The 22,036-nt window shown below is 39.1% G+C and overlaps 2 protein-coding genes across 3 annotated transcripts in view; both read left to right on the top strand.

The window, feature by feature from the left end:
• Positions 1 to 18,329, top strand: part of LOC117505248 (zinc finger protein 638-like) — a 31,008-nt gene extending 12,679 nt beyond the window's left edge. For both annotated transcript variants that reach the window (XM_034164848.1, XM_034164849.1), the window contains exons 6-34: positions 290 to 375; positions 591 to 741; positions 851 to 990; positions 2,667 to 2,817; positions 2,925 to 3,064; positions 3,944 to 4,094; positions 4,162 to 4,313; positions 4,487 to 4,655; positions 6,109 to 6,231; positions 6,543 to 6,571; positions 6,873 to 7,025; positions 7,891 to 8,019; positions 9,204 to 9,242; positions 9,341 to 9,466; positions 10,151 to 10,277; positions 10,452 to 10,622; positions 10,737 to 10,771; positions 10,877 to 11,059; positions 11,183 to 11,317; positions 12,605 to 12,643; positions 12,749 to 12,889; positions 13,017 to 13,108; positions 13,240 to 13,263; positions 14,019 to 16,410; positions 16,507 to 16,585; positions 16,742 to 16,846; positions 17,724 to 17,822; positions 17,901 to 18,022; positions 18,107 to 18,329. In XM_034164848.1, coding sequence (XP_034020739.1) covers positions 290 to 375; positions 591 to 741; positions 851 to 990; positions 2,667 to 2,817; positions 2,925 to 3,064; positions 3,944 to 4,094; positions 4,162 to 4,313; positions 4,487 to 4,655; positions 6,109 to 6,231; positions 6,543 to 6,571; positions 6,873 to 7,025; positions 7,891 to 8,019; positions 9,204 to 9,242; positions 9,341 to 9,466; positions 10,151 to 10,277; positions 10,452 to 10,622; positions 10,737 to 10,771; positions 10,877 to 11,059; positions 11,183 to 11,317; positions 12,605 to 12,643; positions 12,749 to 12,889; positions 13,017 to 13,108; positions 13,240 to 13,263; positions 14,019 to 16,410; positions 16,507 to 16,585; positions 16,742 to 16,846; positions 17,724 to 17,822; positions 17,901 to 18,022; positions 18,107 to 18,148 — 5,525 coding nt within the window. In that variant the 3' untranslated portion in view covers positions 18,149 to 18,329. The remainder of the gene's footprint in view (positions 1 to 289; positions 376 to 590; positions 742 to 850; positions 991 to 2,666; positions 2,818 to 2,924; positions 3,065 to 3,943; positions 4,095 to 4,161; positions 4,314 to 4,486; positions 4,656 to 6,108; positions 6,232 to 6,542; positions 6,572 to 6,872; positions 7,026 to 7,890; positions 8,020 to 9,203; positions 9,243 to 9,340; positions 9,467 to 10,150; positions 10,278 to 10,451; positions 10,623 to 10,736; positions 10,772 to 10,876; positions 11,060 to 11,182; positions 11,318 to 12,604; positions 12,644 to 12,748; positions 12,890 to 13,016; positions 13,109 to 13,239; positions 13,264 to 14,018; positions 16,411 to 16,506; positions 16,586 to 16,741; positions 16,847 to 17,723; positions 17,823 to 17,900; positions 18,023 to 18,106) is intronic.
• Positions 18,330 to 19,471: 1,142 nt separating this feature from the next.
• The window catches only part of LOC117505439, a 68,540-nt gene continuing 65,975 nt past the window's right edge, over positions 19,472 to 22,036 (top strand). Inside the window, 1 exon segment of the mRNA XM_034165082.1 lies at positions 19,472 to 19,567. The gene's annotated coding sequence lies outside the window, so the exon portion shown is untranslated.

Consider the following 22,036-nt stretch of genomic DNA (forward strand, 5'->3'; position numbering starts at 1 on the left):
TTATATAGACATTACCAAAAAACCTTCTGCTTTATGTCTTAAGACTTAACTAGTAACTAGTGTCAAAAGGCAGTGATGCAGTGTCTTCAGTTCAGTTGTGTGTCTTCGGAGGATTATCGAATGCTGCTTAAATGGCTATGTGTCAAACGAATGCTTACTTAGGGAGACTCCTTAACGGAGTCTCTCCCTAAGTCTCTACTTAGGGAGACTCCTTAACGGAGTCTCCCAAAGTAGACTAAATAACCAACCATGAAGCCCTCCTTATCACTTGGCTCCTCTTCTGCTACAGCAAAGAAATGGCAGACAACTGTGCCATCCTCAAAAAAGAAGCTGGTCATGAATGAGACCAAGAAAAGCAGCTCGTCAAAAACTGAGGTAGGTGTATGTGAGGTAAATGCATACATACATTTTACAAGATTTTTGCCCCACCTTCAGGGTTGTTCCTGGGCAAAAATGCCAATGGGCCAAAGGGCCAATGGTAAAAAGAGAGTGATGCGTGCTGTTGATGATCTGTGTGAATAAAATAGACCTATTGTGTATTTAGACTAGATGTTTCTCCACCTGAGCTTCCTTTTTCCCTCCACTTCCAGTGCACAGAAAATACTCCATCGGTTCAAACTGAAGCTCAGGACCCACACACCTCTAAAGAATCAGCAAAGCCTGTCAAAGCTTCACCAAAGATCCCTCAAAAGAAGGAAGAAGGAAGCCCCACTGAAGCTGCTGTGGAATCAAATAAAAGTGGTCTGTCATTGATTGGGCTAAATGTTCCACAGATGTTTTTCCTTATCAAGGAATGTAATAAGAGTAAATGAATCTGACCTAGATGATGTGGTTAAAACTCTACTTCCAGTTTTACTTGCTAAGATGAAGCCCTCCTCATCACTTGGCTCCTCCTCTGCTACAGCAAAGAAACAGCAGACAACTGCTCCATCCTCAGAAAAGAAGCTGGTCATGAATGAGACCAAGAAAAACAGCTCGTCAAAAACTGAGGTAGGTGTATGTAAGGTAAATTCATACAGTAGTGTTCAGAATAATAGTAGTGCTATGTGACTAAAAAGATGAATCCAGGTTTTGAGTATATTTCTTATTGTTACATGGGAAACAAGGTACCAGTAAATTCAGTAGATTCTCACAAATCCAACAAGACCAAGCATTCATGATATGCACACTCTTAAGGCTATGTAATTGGGCTATTAGTAAAAAAAAAAAAAAAGTAGAAAAGGGGGTGTTCACAATAATAGTAGTGTGGCATTCAGTCAGTGAGTTCGTCAATTTTGTGGAACAAACAGGTGTGAATCAGGTGTCCCCTATGTAAGGATGAAGCCAGCACCTGTTGAACATGCTTTTCTCTTTGAAAGCCTGAGGAAAATGGGATGTTCAAGACATTGTTGAGAAGAACAGCGTAGTTTGATTAAAAAGTTGATTGGAGAGGGGAAAACTTATACGCTGGTGCAAAAAATTATAGGCTGTTCATCTACAATGATCTCCAATGCTTTAAAATGGACAAGAAAAACAAACACAGAGACACGTGGAAGGAAATGGAAAACAACCATCAAAATGGACAGAAGAATAACCAGAATGGCAAAGGCTCACCCATTGATCAGCTCCAGGATGATCAAAGACAGTCTGGAGTTACCAGTAAGTGCTGTGACAGTTAGAAGACGCCTGTGTGAAGCTAATTTATTTGCAAGAATCCCCCGCAAAGTCCCTCTGTTAAATAAAAGACGTGCAGAAGAGGTTACAATTTGCCAAAGAACACATCAACTGGCCTAAAGAGAAATGGAGGAATATTTTGTGGACTGATGAGAGTAAAATTGTTCTTTTTGGATCCAAGGGCCACAGACAGTTTGTGAAATGACCCCCAAACTCTGAATTCAAGCCACAGTTCACAGTGAAGACAGTGAAGCATGGTGGTGCAAGCATCATGATATGGGCATGTTTCTCCTACTATGGTGTTGGGCCTATATATCGCATACCAGGTATCATGGATCAGTTTGGATATATCAAAATATTTGAAGAGGTCATGTTGCCTTATGCTGAAGAGGACATGCCCTTGAAATGGGTGTTTCAACAAGACAATGACCCCAAGCACACTAGTAAACTAGCAAAACCTTGGTTCCAAACCAACAAAATTAATGCCTCACAGATGTGAAGAAATCATGAAAAACTGTGGTTATACAACTAAATACTAGTTTAGTGATTCACAGGATTGCTAAAAAAGCAGTTTGAACATAATAGTTTTGAGTTTGTAGCATCAACAGCAGATGCTACTATTGTTGTGAACACCCCCTTTTCTACTTTTTTTACTGATAGCCCAATTTCATAGCCTTAAGAGTGTGCATATCATGAATACTTGGTCTTGTTGGATTTGTGAGAATCTACTGGTACCTTGTTTCCCAAGTAACAAGAAATATACTCAAAACCTGGATTAATCTTTTTAGTCACATAGCACTACTATTATTCTGAACACTACTGTATATACATTTTACAAGATTTTTGCCCCACCTTCAGGGATGTTCCAGGGCAAAAATGCCAATGGGCCAAAGGCCCAATGGTAAAAAGAGAGTGATGCATGCTGTTGATGATCTGTGTGAATAAAATAGACCTATTGTGTATTTAGACTAGATGTTTCTCCACCTGAGCTTCCTTTTTCCCTCCACTTCCAGTGCACAGAAAATACTCCATCGGTTCAAACTGAAGCTCAGGACCCACACACCTCTAAAGAATCAGCAAAGCCTGTCAAAGCTTCACCAAAGGTCCCTCAAAAGAAGGAAGAAGGAAGCCCCACTAAAGCTGCTGTGGAATCAAATAAAAGAGGTCTGTCATTGATTGTGTTGAATGTTGCACAAATGTTTTTCTTTATCAAGTAATGTAATAAGAGTAAATGAATGACGTAGATGATGTGGTTAAAACTCTGCTTCCAGTTTTACTGGCTAAGATGAAGCCCTCCTCATCACCTGGCTCCTCCTCTTCTACAGCAAAGAAACAGCAGACAACTGCACTATCCTCAGAAAAGAAGCTGGTCATAAATGAGACCAAGAAAAACAGCTCATCAAAAACTGAGGTAGGTGTATGTGAGGTAAATTCATACATAAATTTTACAAGATTTTGCCCCACCTTCAGGGATTTTCCTGGGCAAAAATGCCAATGGACCAAAGGCTTAATCATAAAAAGAGAGTGATGTGTGCTGTTGATGATCTGTGTGAATAAAATAGACTTATTGTGTATTTAACCCTCTGGAGTTCAGGGTATAATTTCTAACTTAAAATGCAAATATAAATTGTAAAAATATGTACAAATAAAGCAAACAACAAAGTTTAATAGAACTATTTACATTAAAATGCAGGAAATGCTTCAGGTTTGTTTTTTTTTTTTTGTTTTTTTTTGTGCAACTATTTACGTGCAATAAGATGCCACGCAAATTATATTTGTGCCTGTCTGAGAAACAGTTGCTGTCCAAAACAAGACTTCTCTGACTGGTGTTGGGCACATAATGTTGGACATTGGAATAATCTGACACTTTGTCATTCCTGCTGCTTTCCATCTGGAGGAAGCGTTTGTCTTTGGTTCCCCCCCACCCAAAAAAAAAGCCCATGCAACAAAGCAGCTCCAGAACATAACTGAGCCCCGTCCATGTTTCACAGTAGGTTCAGTGTTCCTTTCTTTGTGTGCTTCATTTTGGCGTCTGTGAACATGGAGCTGATGTAACTTGCGAACAAGCTCCGTTTTGATCTCATCTGTCCACAGGACATTCTCCCAGAAGTTTTCTGGCTTTTTGATATGCATTTTGGCAAATTCCGGTCTTGCTTATTTTATGATTTGCTTTCAAGAGTGATGTCCTCCTTGGTCGTCTTCTGTTGTCCATTTTGGCTCAAACTTTGGTTGAAAACCTTTGGACTAGATGTTTCTCCACCTGCACTTAATTTTTTCCCTCCACTTCCAGTGCACAGAAAATACTCCTTCTGTTCCAACTGAAGCTCCAGACCCACAAACCTCCAAAGAATCAGCAAATCCTGTCAAAGCTTCAGGAAAGGTCCCTCAAAAGAAGGAAGAAGGAAGCCCCGCTCCAGCTGCTGTGGAATCAAACAAAAAAGGTGTCACTGTTTTGTCTGAGTAATCCTATAAGAGTAAATAAATCTGATCCGGACGATGTGTTTAAAGCTCTGCCTCCAGTATTACTGGCTAAGATTAAGCCCTCCTCATCACCTGGATCCTCATCTTCTACAGCAAGCAAAAAGGAGACAACTGTACAGTCTTCAAACAAGAAAGCTGTGATGAATGATACGAAGAAAAGCAACTTGCCAAAGACTGAGGTAGGGGCACGTGAGATAAACTCATACATTAATTTGACAGGAATTAGCCTCGTTTGATAGAATCATGGTTAGAGATGCCACATTTGTGAGTATTTCTTTTGAGAGTCAAACGGGAACTGGTGCAGGTAAAACCAGATGAGATGTTCCTCCACCTATGCTTACTTTTCTTCCAGCCTCACCCCCACTTCCAGTGCACAGGAAATACTCCATCTGCTCAAACCACAGCTAGTGCACGAACAAGAAGAAGAAGAAACAAAAGAGAAAGACAACGCAAGAGAGCTTTAGTTCTACAAATGAATCAACCAAAACTCACAAAAGCCGCTGTGAGTAAAAATCAAAAAGGTGCGTCATCTATTTGGCTCCAGCTGTTGGTTATTTTAATAGTGTTCGACAAATGTTGATTCTTACCAAATAATCTAGTAAGACTCTATTAATTAAAGTAAAGTATAAATGTGCTATAAATAAAATTTTAAATATTAATATACCAGACAACAACTATTTTCTATGTCAAGCTTTAGTGCTGTAATTGCATCCTGTACAGAAATCAGTCACCGCTCCCTCTGTGTGTGCTGTAATGAGAGCTTTCCTGTTCCTTGTTTACATTGCCAGATCGGCACGTGCAAATTTAGTACACTTGAGTCCCTACCTTTAAAACTTGCTCCTCCACACGATTATAAAGAGAAAGTAGAGAAAGCTCTGTGCATTCAAAATGACAGTCGTAATTTTTCAAGAATTACTGGCTCCTAGAAACATTGTTGAGAGGCTAAAAAAAGGGCTCCAGCCAAGAACTTGGTCAGACTAGACTCAGTTAAGGTTTACATTTTTCCTAAACTTAAACCTTTTAATTTGTTTAATGACTCCAACTGGCATTTCAGTCTCCACAATGCAGAAGAGGGGATGTTTTAGTCCTAAATGAAACATTAAAGAAACTTTTTCTCCAACTTTGTGGGTCCGTGTGAGGCATAAACTTTGTTTGGCGCAGTGGAATGGTCTTACAGTGTCTGCGGTTGATGGTTCCATTGAATATCAATAATTACCACAGGTTGAAACATTTTTATGATATTGTGAAGACTTTAAGAGGTTAAAAAGTCACATTCTGTTCCTATTTTTACGGTATGATCTCACGGACGTTAGACTCAGACTCACTTTTATTGTCACTCGACCCTTACAGGCAGAACGAAATGCAGTTTCGCCAGGTCTCGGTGTACTTAACTGGGACAGTTAGCGTAGTCACATCACTTCCTGGTGTCGCTAGCTGCTAACTTTGCTTTGTTTTTAACTAAATATAACACCTTTGCCATACTTTATGTAAAAGCTAGTGATAAATAAACACTTCTAAAACTGGTAATGCTGTTTTTGGAACCTGTAACACCTTTGAAGTGATTAAGAAGACATTTTGCTGACGTTAGCATGCACGATAACTTCAGCTTACTCAATGCTAATGTCCGCTCTTGTCAAAAGCTCATGCACACATACACGCACACCCTCCTGCAGACGCTGTTAAATTGTAAATATTGTTTGACTGATTGATGGATAGAGGGGCTTTATTGAATATGTGCCTATTGTAAGTAAGACAATAGGATCTTAAAAAAAACAAAAAAAAAAACAACTACAAATTATAAAGAAGACAATGCTTGTGTGGCTGAGGGTATTTTCACATTGCGGTATTTGTTTATTTATTTTGATAGGTTCCTTTGACCTGATTATTGGTGAGGTTTTTGATGCATGCCGTTGATGGCTAAAAATTGTATTTTTGTGTTTACAAATTTTTCTTCTTTTCCTTTTGATTTTGAAGGTTCTGTGAAGGCAGAGCAGATGAAAGTGAATGCCACATGTGGCGAAAAAAGTAAAATTAGAAGTCTGCTCTCCATCGTTTTTGAACCAGCTGTGAAAAATTTTCAGTCGTCTGCAGCAGCGGGTGAGTTGTGCACGCCTGAAATGCCTGCAAAAACCCAGCAGTCTGCCGGGGTAACAAGTGTCATAACGGTGTCTGAAAGTGTGAATGATTATTGCATTTATGAAATTATTTAAAAAGTGAAGAAATCATTCATTTCTACAACTGTTTGAAACTCTGAAGAATTCCCAAAACTTATCAGTGGAAATTTGAGAACTCAACATCATTAAATATTTGAGTTCTCTAGTATATAAAAGTCACGTCCACCATTATTTCTTATGAAGCCTGATACAGCCTTTAAATGCACTTCAAATCTCTCTTTCTTTCTTCCACAGGTTTATGCAATGTCAACACTTCATTGAAAGTAGGTTTTCAGAAATTCCATGCTGCTGCCTTTAGTTTGGGCTGCCTACACTTTGGAAATGGAAAACTTAAATGCGTTAGATTTGATTTTTGATGGTAGACTATGAAGTTTTGGGCTAAGTTGCAGCTGAATTTGGTGGCGAAGGAAACAATGAGTCCATTTTTCAGGAGTTATTTTTTACTGTTAAGTTCTATTTGAATATATGATAAACCATCAGTTATTATGCTGTTTTGTATTTAAATATGTTCATGCTGGCATTGATGAATTTTCATGATTTATTTTTCGTTCTTGGTCTTTCTAGTTTTCCAGTGTGAAAGGAAATGTGGCATGTGTAACCGGACTACCTAAATACTATGAGGGCTGCTACACAGAGGAGGACGTTGCCACCATCCTGAAGCCTTTTGGATTTGAGCACAAACACAATACCATCTATGTCTTACCTCAGTCCTCCATGGTAAGAAAGACTTTTACGTTTGCTATGATTTGGTTTGTTCGGTTGGTTTGATTTGGTGTGTAGTCAATAGAGGCCATCAGGTTGGGCAGGTTTTTGAGGATGGTCTTTCTCAAGGACATGCTGATGCTTCCGACTAGAGTTAATTTTGTCCCCTATTTTTTTTTTTTTTTTTATTGTCTTAGGCTTGTGTCAAATGTTAAGTCATTCACGTACCTTTTTTTTGTCGGATTTTAGCCGATTAGCCTAGTTTTAGTCTCATTTCAGTCTGGACATTTTTGTCTTTTTTATTTAAAAAAAAAAAAAAAAAGGTCATGCCTTCCCTAGCATGTCATCACTCTGGCAGAGAACAGTCCTTGTGCCATGTAGTTTTGTGTTGCAGCCACAGGGTGGCAGCAGTAGGTACAGAAATTGGAGCGACTCTGCAAGAACTGCTGCACATCATTCTGAATGCAACACATTTTGGAAACATTTTCAAGCTTGTAGATGAAAATGAAGAGATTTTATTTCATGCAAAATATTTTAGTCTGGTCTTTTTTTTCCCCGGCAGTAATGCATGCTGCTATAGTCAGTGTTTTTGAACACATGCAATCTCATCGTTTCATCTTACTCATGTAACGAAACAAATTGACGAATATATTTCGTCTGGTCTCATCTGATGAAATTCCCACTACTTCTGACCCTTTGATTGACAAACAACCATCATTTGGATTTATTTTGAGTGTTGGTACTATAACTGAGTTAGTTAAATATGTACATTACCAATGGTAACATAATGTAAACACTGATTAATATGGAACATTCATCTGAAAAAATGTTTTTATCATTTTAGACAGGCTGCATTAATTTTTTTTTTGTCCCACCCAAGGCTTTTTTCGTGATGCCATCTTCCTGTGAAATGAACAATCTGATCACTTCTATCAAGAAGTGCGCTCTACTTTTCAAAGGGTCTCAACTTGCCTTGAAACCTGTGAACCACGCTGTGAACTTGCCACCGGTAAGTGCACAAACTGCTTTGGTTTGTTATGACAGATGTTGTCCCATACGTAATTTAAACAGATTTGCAGAGTTTAATTTCAACATCCAATCTTGTGTTTCTGCTGCGATCAACATTGAAATTGCATGAAATGTGAGTTTTTAACCAGAGTTAAAATTCAGTAAATTTTATATTAGAAATATTTGCATTTTCCCCATAATCTGTTCTGAAAGTTGTATCAACTTTTAATTGTGTGTCATTTGAGGGTAAACCAGCACATTGTGTCCAGTGATTTTTTTTTTTTGCAGTAACATTTTTATTCACTCTGAGCTCATTTCCCACTGCGCCGACAAGTCCAGTGTGTTTATGGAAACAGCAAAGTCACAGCCAGGAGTTGTTTTTTTTTCTGATATATAACATGGGTAGCATGCCGTAAATCATTACAGGAAGAAGGAAAAAAAAGTCTGTGTCCCTAATTTGACGTATAAGTATCAAAAAAGTGGACAACATCTATTTTCCTCAAGTGCAGACAAATGTTTCATTATTTGGGGAAAAAACTGATTCTATGTGCTATATTTCATAATCTGTGCTCCCCTCCACAGCATGTCTTTTTCCTTTTTATGAAATGTCTCTGTTTTAAGATTTTATGTCATTCTTGTGACGGACGTCTTCCTTCCACACAGTCAGTTCAGGACTGTCAAAAAGTTGAAAATCTTCCCATAATTTCTCTTTTGGCACTTCCTGGCTACCATAAATGGTCATTTTGGTGACTTAAAAAATTAAGTAAATATTTCTTAATTGTATGCCCTTTTTAGTTGCTGGGGTACAAAAGAAGATATTGACTTTTTTGAGTTAAAGTGGAGGGGATGGACTGCATTTCCCAGGGATTATACCTTGGTTTATGCCAAAATGTAGGAAAATGGCAATAAATTAATGTTATTCTTAATATAATTAAATATTGGTGCTGTAGTTGTAATTTGTGTTTTTAATCTATGATGGCAAAAGTGTTTAATTTCTTGATTATCCATTGGCCAAAACAAAATTAAAATTACGCATCCTGTAAACTGTGTAGTGATACTTAGATGTTTATTGTTGGGCATTAATGTGGAATTGTGACTAGTCCCAGACTAATATGTCAATGCACACAGACAAAATAATTCTTTTGTGAAAATATTCTTCTATTTGAAACTTTCATTTCTTTTCAGTTGCAGTTTTATAAGATGATGATGGAGATGAACGCATATGTAAGTTATAGATGACATCTTTGAGTTGAATAAAAACAAGCTCATAATGTTTGTATTGTTTTTGGGCAAATGTTTCCTTTTTTTTTTTTTATTTGCAGCCTCTGGCTGACAGCAATGAGAGCATTGTGTACGTGAGGGACATTTCCCCAAGTGAAATCAAGCACCTCACTGAAGCTTTGCAAAGTATTGGTTCTGTTGTCAACCTCTTGCCACTTCTGAATAAGGTACACACACGATGGCACGTTGTCGAAATGTTTGAGGGGAAAAAAAACATGTGAGACAGGTTTTCCTTTGCTCTCCTGTGTGAGATCTCTGTATGATTGTCAGAGGATCTGATGAGGGGAAGTCAACATCCTGACTGCCCTCTTCTGTTGTAGAAAAAAGATGGGACAGTGTGGAAAATCACAAAAAAAGCAAAGCAAAACAATCACCTGTTAACATCACTTGTTTGAAATAACATCATTATTTCATAATAATAATTAAAAAAAAATCTTATTACTTGCCTTAAATTGTCAATGTCCCAACTTTTTTTTTTTTCTTTTTGGAATGTGTTGCCAGCCTTAAATGCAGTATTGGATGTATATTTAGAAATGAAAAGAAGTTGCCCACAAAAACAACATGAAACCTCTTTGATTCATAGTATTTACAAGAATCTGATTTTTATTATTATTTCCCATTTTACATAAGCATCTCACCTTTCTTTGTTTGGGGTTGTGTGTTACATCTAGGTGGCCTCCACTGATGTTATTTGTTATCGTCCTGTATGTGGCTTTCTTTTATACTTTCACTTTTGATATTCTGTGTGCTTCTTACCCTGTGTGTTGCTATACAATGCTGCTGTATCCTCAATTTCCCTGAGGGAGTCTTCCCAAGGGATCAATAAAGTTCTATCTAATCTAATCTTTCAGGTGTTTATCCAGTTTCAAAGTCCTGAAGATGCTGATCGTATAGGTGTTTGGGCCAACCTCCTAAAGACCACCCCCAGCTACAAAATCACCAGGCTGAAAATACCAGACACCTCAGATTCAGTCACTTGTAAGTTTTAGCTAATGAGCTTCACAGAAAACACATCGTGAGAGGCTTATTGTGTCGCCTTGGTGTATGGTCACTATGTTATTAATAATAATGCTAACTAATAACTTTATCTCTATAGCTCTTCTCAAAGGTTTTTGGTTCTTTGCTTCTTCTTCTTGTTTGTTTTTTGTGTAGGCCCAGTATCTGCAGACAAAGCTCTTCCGAATGCCGCTGAAGCTGCTTGTGGAGCAACTGTCCCACAAAGAGTAACGTTTCTTCCGCCTGGTACCGTTTCTCCGTTTTGGATCACTCTCCGAGCGAGTCCCTACATATTCCCTACGGTGTCGCCTTGGTTCATCATTCCAAGTACACTGATACTTTATTTTTCATGGGTGTTTATATCTTTATTATTTTCATGATTTAAACCAGGGTTGCATTTTAATAATGTCACACATTCCTCATTGCCGTTTCATCTCGTAGGGGTCTGGCCAATCAATGCAGCAGGTGACATTAAGGTGAGGTTCTTCCTCTTCGTCACCACTCGTAGTTTTAATTTAGGATGCCTCTCCGTTGCTGGAGGCACTCGTTTTATGTTGTTTAAAATTTTCTGCCTGTTTTAGGGAGTTCTTTGCCGTACAAAGTGTCATGACAGGAGGAGCAACCTCCGTACGGTCATGATCACCGGGTTACCAGAAGAAAACTACACACACAAAGACTTCGCCAAGTTGTTTTGGCTGTATTTTAGCAAACGGACTCTTCGCACTTTGTACTACAATGTGATTGTGCTCGCCCTGCAGAGGAGGGTAACAAAAAAAAAAAAAATCGCAGCTTCACACACGTGGTGTTATTGTCATCAAACAGTTCGTCGTATTTTTGTTTGGATGCTGCCTCATTCCTACAAAATACTGAAATGTTCTCTCTTTCAGGCCTTTCTTCATTTCCATGGCTGGTCTGAGTGCCTGAGATTTCTCTGGGCTCACGTTACCTGCCCACAATGTTTCCACTTCATGAAACTCGGGGTCCACCTAATCTTACAGCCCATGAGTCCCTGTTCCAGTGAGGTATGAAGACTTTATTTGAGCTGTAAATGTACTTAAAAAGCATAATTTTAATGGACCACTTTTTAAGAATTCATGTGCGTCAAAAGTTCCAACTTCCTGAACTCCGACTTGACATGCGCTAGCTTTTTGTGAGCACTGGATAGCGGCACTCCAAGCGGATGACAGACTCCAAATGGCCGAATGTTTCCAATGACAAAACAACAAATTGTCCTGTAGTGAGACAAAAGTGAAAAAAGATATTAATTTCATGGCGAAATGTTGGACTTCAGATGTTGCAGTCAGATGAGAGAGACCCACGAACGCAGATGTTGAACTTTGTAGCTACGGAAACAATTTTAGCACAGCTTTGTTATCAGTTCTGCATGAGTAAACATTTACATGGACCAGAATAGCGTGCACAGAGCAGCTTTCCAATATGTGAATACAGCTCAACTATCACTTCAATTTACTGTATTTTCCTGAGTACAAGTGACTTTTTTTTACCTGTTTTGGAGCTCCTATGACTTAAACACCAGTGCAACTTATAAATGGAGAAATCATCCATTTGTTATTTATAGTAGTAGTAGTAAATATTTGTCATGTTCCCAAGACAACAACAATAATAAAAGAATAAACACCAGTTGTAAATAAAAATTACACTACAGCAATACAGAAAAATCCCAAATTATAGAGCTGATTTAAAAAAAAAAAAAATCCAATTGGCTTTTCTTGTCATATTTCCAACACTGTTTTAATTTGACAATTTTTTCTGTTCACATTGTGTCAAATAGCATCCAGTTTTAGTTGTCTGTCTTGCTTAGATTTAAGAAGCCTTAAGCCCCTTTCACACCGGGCTAACGTAGAGCTGTGCGTAATGCAGCGTGCTACCCTACGCCTGTCTGGCGAAAAATCCTTTTAGGTTTTTTTAATCAGTACATACCTGCATTGCTAGATTTTATTCATCCCGCTGGAGTCTGCTGAACTTTGCTGGCAGCGAAGCTTCAAAACCACAGAAGAAGAAGAGGCAGGTCAAGCTCCCCCCTTGCTTGCAACTTATGCAGCCATTCCTGCGTAATAGATACGCAGCACAAAGCTTTATATTAAGAACCGGCACCGGCTGTGGTGTGCACACGGCTTCTTCCATGTTGCTAATGACAGAGATTACTACAAATGTCTTTACACTGCATTCCTCATAAACATTCAGATGGACCATATTGATGCCATTTATATATGTTTGCTGAATGGTTGAAGTAAAATAATAATAATTTGACAGATTTTATGTTTTTTTGTTGTTGTTTGTTTTTACAGGAAATGATGTATCAGTCTATGATGAAATTGTCCAGCCTTGTAAGTCAGCTACATATTTAAATTGACCTTAAATTTAGACTGATTGTTTTATTTTTTTTTGGATGTTCAGTTGTCAATATCTACTATACTTCTCTGACTTTGCAGCCATTGTCAAACCCAGATACCCTGGAGGAGCGTTTGTTGTGTGTGGAGATCTCAGAGATGACACTAGACACAGTCATATATGTCATGAAAGTTGTGGGATCCATTGCACCAGTCGCCAGCTTTATACCGTTGGCCAACAGGGTACCGAAAATTACTTGACACTAATACCCATAAATCATTGTGAATTTTCTCTCATTCTGGGTCTCTCGCCCATCTCCCCAAACGTTCTCGTCCGCTCTCTGTGATCGTGGCTATCGTTCTACTGCAGATCTGCATTGAGATGGCTGATTCCCGCAGCGTGTCTCAGGTGTTGATTCGAACCAGATCACATGAACCTCCACCTCCCATGACCTCACACTGGTGCGTGTTTGACCCTTCAAATTTAAGAAGTAGGAGGTTATGTGTATAATTATTTTCTCAATGTGTGTATAAACACTTAATTTATTGATTTGAATCGTGTATAAAGACTAATTCACTTTCTCTCTACACAGGAGTAAGGTTGGCTCTTTTGTAACGTGAGTATTTTGTTCTGTGTTTGAAGATGAAGAAAACATGTAGAACATAATATTAATACAAACACAAGACTTTTTTTTGTGTCATGTAATCAAAACACACACACCAAAAAGTACTCTTGTCACTATTTCCTAAAATATGCACACCCGATTAATTAAATGCCTAGTTATTAGCTTTTTAAAAGTCTCTAAAATATGCAATATTAAGAAGAGTAGGGTGGGAAATTTCTGGATTAGGTCTTGTATCCAGAACGGTCACAATGTTTAGTCACGTTGTCTTGGACCAGACTCCCTTCTCTGTACAGAGCTTTGCTAAAATACATAAATGACTTATGTAAACATCCTGGGCAACGCTTTGGCCAACTGCTCAGTGTACCTGCTTCCAAAACATACTCAGTTTACGATCGCTCATGTCCATTCTCTGAAATGTGGAGTTCCATCAGCAAGGGCATCCTGCTTAAAATATGTGTCAAATTAATGTGCAGATCGTATCAGATCTAGTTTAGCAACCATGAGCAGAAAGGGAGGAGCCGAAAGGACTTATTCTGTTTTATGAAATATCGGAGATAATAGTTGAAAAACTAATCAGTCTGAGCATTTTCAACTATTACTGAACATCTTTGGGAAAGTAGTTTCAAAATCCATCAAGATATTGTTGGACTTTTCAAATGGAAAGCCAGTTTGTGCTATAGGTTTCAATTTTGTAAGATTAACCTGCCTTCACTGCCCCTGACCGAACAATTCCTGTTTCCCTGCAGTATGAAGGGCTTAAAACGGCACTTTGAAAGGTACAGTGGAGTCAGAATCCAACTTCACAACTTACCAACCATTCAGGAAGATGAGAACTATGAATCGCAACAACGTGAAGATGTGGAGAAAACCACAGTGGACGCAAAAAATTCTGATGAAAAGCCAACAGGAGATGAAGCTGAAAATGTCAAAGTCTCCTGTTCACTTGATGACCCAACAGGTGAACAGATGGGTGACAACGTGCAACAAACAGGACCTCAAAACAGCACAATGTCACATGAGGAATCCCATCAGATCTCAGACAGCGTCACTGAAAAAGCCAAAAGTGACCTGAAAGGTGACGATAAAACGGAGCTTAGACCTTCTTCACACGTGCCAGATCTCGTAACTAAAGACCAAGTAAGTATCATCAAGAAAGGTGGTGACTTGGTTAAAGACGATGAAATCACAGGAAAGGCACTTTCTGAGAAAAAAGAAGTTGATAAATCTGACATTAATTCCACAACTGAAGAAACAAACAAGTCTGAGGATACAACAGAAGAACAGTCCTCACAAGATCCTGTTACTGAAGACCAAATAACTATCAGTCAGAAACACAGTAACCCTGTTAAAGACAACAAAGTTACATCTGAAGAAACAAACAAGTCTGAGGATACAACAGAAGAACAGTTGTCACAAGATCCGGTTACTGAAGACCAAATAACTATCAGTCAGAAAGACAGTAACCTGGTTAAAGATGATCAAGTTACATCTGGAGAAACAAACAAGTCTGAGGATACAACAGAAGAACAGTCATCACAAGATCCGGTTACTGAAGACCAAATAATTATCACTCAAAAAGACAGTAACCTGGTTAAAGATGACAAAGTTACATCTGGAGAAACAAACAAGTCTGAGGATACAACAGAAGAATTGAAGAAAAGAAGAACTGAAGAAAAAATAATTATTGGACAAAAAGATGGTAACCTGGTTAAAGAAGATCAAGTTACATCTAAAGAAACAGAGTGTGAGGATACAACAAAAGACATAAGTTACCATCAAGAAGTTCCAAATGAAGATGGGCAAAAGAGAAAAAGTACCAAGAAAGGTGGAGCAACTCTCAGAAGTGAGGATGCACCAGAGAAGAGGAACATCCCCGCGACCAGAGCAGCATCCAGAAGTGAAGGCAAGTCACCAACCAAACAGGAGAGCGTAATTAAGAAGTATGCAACACGTCGAAATAAGGACACCACTGGTGGAGCTCCAACAACTGACACAGAGCTTATCAACGTCAGTGAGCATACTGTGCCGCCTCCAGATGAAGATGAACCAGTTCCAGATACTGTCACCGTAGAAGGTCCTGCAAGAAGGAGAAGTGCAAGAAGAAACAAAGAGGAAAAATTGACTTTGACTCTCACAGAAGCTTCTAATAAAAGAGACGGTAATAAAGAAGGAACGTGTCAGACTGTAGAATCCATGAATGTTCCAACTCGCAAAACTCGATCTGGCCGTGGACGAACAGAAACGACAGCTAAGACAGATGCTTCAACTGAGAACGTAAAAACAGTTCAAGAGGACACTCCAACAACAACAGTACACACTGCCAGTGACTCACAGGAAAGAAATGAAGCAACACCAAAGGAAGGCAATGAAGTAACTCAGCAAGTCACAGAAACAAATAGTGACGTCAACGTACCTGAGATGATAAAGGACCAAGGTCCTGCTCAAATATCAGACTGTTTGGAGGATGAAGGAGTCAAAGATGATCCACCTGCCCCACGACGCAGGAGAGGAATACCCAAGAAAAATGTTAAAGTGAGTAAAACTGACCAGACAAAATCTAATAATGGCAGTGATCCACCTGAAAATGTTCAATTTTTGGAGTCTGTCGAGCCCCAGACAGCAAGTGATGTGACTCCTACCGATGAGAGAAAAGACGACGTGAGTCCAAACTGTGGTGAGCTAACAAAGATCAGTGACTCCATCACAGGACCACCCAAAAATAAAGAGGACGAGGTGGAGACAGTGTGTCAGATTGACAAATCCATAGAAGACTATGACAATCACAAAGAGCTCGCAATGACAGAAGAGTCTGACAAAACAAAGAATGAAATTCTTAAAAATGACCTAGAGCAATTAAACACCAGTGAATCAATCTCAGGATCACCCAAAAATAAAGAACAGGAGGAGTCAGTGTGTCAGACTGAGAGTTCCGTACAAGACGATCATAAAGTCTTTGCCGTGACAGAAGAGTCTGATGGGGGGAGGACGACAGAACAGTCAAAAGTTAGGGTTAGCCCTAACCCACCAACCGAAAGAGTCCGGCTTTTGGTCACTGAGGAGGAACGGCCACTGCAAACTACACTGGAGCCCCGTCCACTAAACCAGACGGACAGTTTGGTGGGCTCCTCCCACCCAGAGGTGAGGGTCGAAGATGTAGTAAAGGGATTTAAGATGGTGCCGTGAAATTTTCACTGTGCTTCTCATTCATGCACCCTTTTTTCCCCCCTAATTAAGATGTTCATAACTTTAAATGAAGTAACATCTGAGGCGGACAATGAAGCTGGAAAACTCAAACACAAGGATGACTACATGGGTGGGTGTTTCTGTGTTTATATATCAAAAGAATTACGTTTGCAGATTCTCAAACACACATGGTTTGTTTGAGCACCAGTTTCATGCTCTGCTTTAAAAATAACACTTATAAAAACCTTTTTTTAATCAGACTTTATTTTTTTGTCATCTTACTTAGATGAGGGTGTGAACTTTGCTGAGGAGGCTCCATTGGCAGAGGAGAAGAAGGAAGTGAAGATCAGAGCAAAAGGAAGAACCAAGAAGAGAACCAGACTGACTCCTGGTAACATAATTAAAAGGCTAAAAATCATAAATATTTGCTGATGATGCAGTTGTTTAATTGCTAATTCATGTTTTATTTGTTTGTTTTATTGGGGGGGGGGGGGGGGGGGGTCACAGTTAAAAAATCTAACAAAAGGAAGAAAGTGAGCAGACAGGATGAGAGAGACATGGAAGAAACAAAACCACCTGGTTCTGATGGACCAGCTCCTATTTCAACCAGTGCTGCATCCTTGTCTGACACAGACCCATTGAGAGTTTACATACCCTGGCAGTATTTTTTTCTTCTTTTTTTTTTGCCATTTTTCAGAGAACATTAATGATAACACAAAACCTTTTTTTCACTCATGGATAGTGGTTGTGTGAAGCCAGTGAGTTTCTGGGCTCTTGACAGACCCTTGCATCTTTCATCTAGTGCTGCACTGATGTTTCGGGTTTCTTCGTCATAGGGAAAGCAAAATAATTGTCAAAGAAAAGGTAAGGGATATAAAAAGATATCCAACAGACTGAGAATGCCAGTCAGCAGTGTTCAAACTCTAATCAAGAAGTGTAAAACTCGTTTTCAGTCTTCACCTGCTAGGTGCGATCAGAAAGGTAGCTGACAAAGTAGTTTCAGGAGCTGTGGGAAAATCTAATGCTTTTGAGTCTTTGCAGATAGTGATGATATAATTATTTTCATGTGGCGGTGGTACATGAAGCCAGCTTGAAGATAAGACAAAAATAAATTTGTTGTCTGAATCGAGTTTGTTGCTTATTGATCAGTTTCTCCATGACTTTAGCCATGCAAATTGAAATTGGTCAGGACTAAAGAAAACTTTAAATGTGCAGCAATAAAACTTATAGTCTACTTCCCTTTCCTCCCATCACTCGTCTTCCTGTAGCTGTGTGTAAACAGGAGGGTTCTGAACCTGACGCAAAGCGACCTCGTTCCCAGTCTTCATGCGTCTCCGCTGAGCCATTCAAACCCGGCACTCTGTTTGGTAAGAAACTGACACACACACGTGTCACTTTTTGACACGTTTGTTATGTTCAGTTTCACGTTGTGGTTCCCTCTCCAGGCGAGGAGTTCCTCGTTCCTACATTAGGGCTTTTCTGCAACATCTGCTCTGTTTTCTGCATGAATGAGAGCACGGCCAGTCAAAGCCACTGCAGCAGCCAGATGCACTACGACAACCTGCAGGTACCGACACACACGCACGCTCAACACGCGTGTGCATGCACAACTCAGCACGCACTTAACTTAATGGCTGTGTTCTCTTTTCAGAAACATTACCAGAACCTTCAACAGACTGTACCAAAACCTTAGAGTTCTGATTAACAATCGGCTTGGACTCGTATCTTTTTTGGAGTATGAGTTCTGTGTTGTTATAAAAGTTTAAAAAAAAAAATTGATTAAAAAACAATGACTGTAAATTATTTGCACTGTACAATGACTGCGATATTTTTGATGTTTTGTTCTTGCAGAAATAAAATTTTAAAACCCTGCAGTTTCTGTTGTGTAATGTTTTCATGATCATTAATGATAATAATGAGCTTTTGAGTTTAATTTCCACCATCGGTTGCCTGTGGTCACGGGTTAGCGTCTCAGACCCATAAAATAAGACAGGTAGCACCAGGACCCAAAACACTTTGACCTTTGTTCTCCACCAACCATATGAGCATCATCAAACATCTCTGACTGGAGACCTTGTGAGTTCATGAGCTCTTCCTGAGTGTCTCTCATTCGCAAAGGTCAAGGACCCAGAGACTTGAAAGTGGCCATTGAAAGTACTGAGATTTTTCCTGGTGGGCTGAACAATAATGGGTCAGTGGCTGCCCAGGTTTTTTTTTTTTTTTTTTGCTGTGCCTTGCCATAGTAACTCTCTTGGCCCAGAGAGAGAGACGTGCACTGGACCACAGAGCTCAGCTGCAGCCTGCAGACACAGCATAGGCCCACGGCTTTTCTGTCAAAAGAATACGTGACCCAATTGTGGCCCTGTGATAGGCTACAGCAGAGGTCCAGGAGTCCCACCTGCGCATGTTCTAAACCCTCCTACCCTTAATCCAATCACCTTTAATGATGAGCAATCACGATGAGAGAGAAAAATGGCACAGCAGAACGTGAAGAACAAAGCGTCTCACAAAATGGAGAAGAAATGGAAAGGTGATGCAGAAAAACCATGGGAAAAAGGAAAAAGAAGCTCTTGTTGATACTGCTAAGAGCAGAAAAATTTTAGAAGTGCCTGCTGTGGGGGCTGGCCTGGAAGGGGCGCCTGCAGGTCCCTCTTAGCAGCAACCGGTGGTGTCGGAGTCAGAAAGTGACAGTGAGGCTCCTGACATGGAGGTGGTACAGCAGGAAGAGGAGATTGGTGGCGGTGACAGCAGGTGTCTGCACCAGCATGATGTGGATAAACATTCATATAATGGCTTGTGTGTGGTGGGCCAGTCTGGACCAAAAAGTCCAGCCCTAGGCCCCACAGACAAATCTGCAGGTTTGATACAAAATGCAGACAGATATCGATTTCATTTTAGTGCAATTCAATGTACATACCAAAGTATATACACTGCACAAACAAAATAAATCTTCACCCAAGGACATAAAATAGCATTTCCTTTAATCTGGAAGTACCGTCGTTTCTGATCAGTGAATTTTATTCTGAAGGGTGAAATCGATGACATTCAAGTTCCGCTAACTTGACACAGTCAAAATAAGTTTCAGTCGACGTTTTCACCGAAATAGCAAAAGGTAGGCGGCAACAAAGTCGTTTTTTCCAAACCAGAGCACCTATTAACCTTTTATTTTGATCATTCGTGCTTCGGGTTCATGTTTTATGAATGCCACGTTCAACAAGACGGATGGCTAACTGGTAGTGCTATTGCTAGCATTTGTACACGGTAAAAAGGAGAAAAAAATAATACAGCCAAATTGTTTTGAGATGTAAATATGCTCCACTAGCAGTAAATTGTTTTTGTTTGAGACCTTCCCAAAGATCTATTCCGTTACACTGCACCTGTAGTCGATTTTTTTTTGTACATGCTAATGCTAGCTAAAGACTACCAACGAACGAGCCCTACTAAAATACGAAATGGGGCTTAAAATTACGGTACATTTGTCATCCATTATTCGCATAATAAAATATGCATAACGTAAAATTGATGCCGCAATCCATCCCAGAAGCCAATAACTTAACGTTTGTTGTTCCCATTTCATCATTATTTCGTTCCATGACAAAATCTAAAGGCCTAGTCTATTCGCCAGGTGTCCGGGGACGACAAGCCGTGTCAAAATGTCTATTCGCCCTCCCAACGGACAGAATCCCAACTCCTTATTACAAAAATGGACAAAATCCCAGTCTCATTGCAAAGTCCCATCTCATTTGTTAAGAGTTTTCATATTTTTTCAAAGTAGTGATCAGATTATCAGGTGCCAAAACCTGAGCACTATTGAGATGACACCATAGTTGTTTAGAGGCGTCTACTAGAACCTAGTAGACACTACAGTAACTACATTAATACTAACCCCATTATATTTTATGTTTATTCATCAGACTGAGATTTTGTCCACTTTAATAATGAGTTGGGATTATGTCTGTTGGGATTTTGTCCTATCACATCATTATTTACCCCCATTTCATTCATCAATCCACATTATGTTAAATGTTACCCCATTTTGTAATTATCAGTCACCATTTCCCTATATTATGTCCATTTTGTATTTTAGTATTCTCAAGGTCAGTCATCCAGGCATTTAACCTCTGGGACGCGTTTTGTCGGTGAACACATCTCTGAACTCAGTACAAATTCATGTAATTTGGTCACTTTTCAGAGTGGTCTGACTCATCAGTAAAGTCAGTTTAGTGTACAATGGTTCATTTTAGGTCAGCTTGGTGTATAAATCTCATTGTTCCAGGCAATGATAGCATTCAGATGGCTGTTAGAAGCACATTAGAGACAAAACCAAACCAGCTGATTTCAACAGAACAGCATACAGACCGAGCGTGTTTTCACCAAGCGGCCAGTCACGAAAGTTCGAATTCTCGCCTTTAGATTGGCCACTTTGCCGAAGTGACGTGGTGCAAACCTTGAGAATAGCTGCCAACAAACAATGTGGCTTTTGTAGAAATTTATCACAAGATATAAGGGTGATTCTTAGACTACGGGCACTTATGTCCTTTGATCATATTGTATGAAAAACAGAAAAAGGGAAATTTCACACTTTTATAGTTATCTTTACAATGAAAGTGTTTTAAGAAATTTGTTCTAGTAGTCTATGATGACTTTTTCAGCATCATTATATGCAAATATTGCTGTTTTGTGCTTGTCCCACACCCAGACTTTTGATCTTCCATGATAAAAATGAATGGTTAAAAAAAAAAACGTTTTTTCTAATGTTTTAAAATATCTCTGAATAAAATATCAGTAAAATAATCAAAACATAATTGGGGTATTCAATGTCATACAACTATTTTGATTTTTTTAAACAAAATGTAGTTGTCCCACACTATTGCCGTAATTTCCACCACAACACTGTAATGGCCCTTTAAACAGTTTGTATGAAAGATTGTTTGGGTAGTTTCTATGGAGATAAACAGTGACATCAGAGCACATGTATATAGCGCCAAATCACAGCAAACAGTTGCCCCAAGGCGCTTTATATTGTAAGGCAATGGTGTGGTGGAAATTACATTTACAAGGCCAGTAGTGCCCGTAGTTAAAGAATCACCCATAAATGCTTTGTAACTTTATAGATTTATTTTAGGTGGTTATACTACAGCATTTAGTTTGGGAAAAATACTTGTAAATAATTTGAGGTGTTTTTTAAAATTATTATTGTTATTGATAAAATACACTTTTTGTTATATATGACACTACCCCATATAACAAGGGAGTTGCAGCAATGTTTGCAATAAACGTGCAGATAGAAGACAATTTCTACACTCAACTGCCACTTTAGTATGCAAAAAAGGACATTAGTTATTAATTCAACTGATTTAAATCATAGCAGCCCTGCTAGCTGCAAGCTGTTTTTGTGTCTTGAGGTTTTGGTCCTAATGGACCTCTGCCTCCTGCCAGAGGGAAGGGTGACAAAAAGTTTGTGATCTTGGTGGGAGGGATAATAGTTTTAGGCAGAAATTGAAATTTCTTGTTTTCTTGTGGGTCTATTGCAAACTTTGATGGGCAGGCGTGCACATATTTGGAGCTCATCAGTGGTGGG

Source organism: Thalassophryne amazonica, chromosome 23 (genome assembly GCF_902500255.1).
Source record: "Thalassophryne amazonica chromosome 23, fThaAma1.1, whole genome shotgun sequence".
NCBI classification, from domain to species: Eukaryota; Metazoa; Chordata; class Actinopteri; order Batrachoidiformes; family Batrachoididae; genus Thalassophryne; species Thalassophryne amazonica.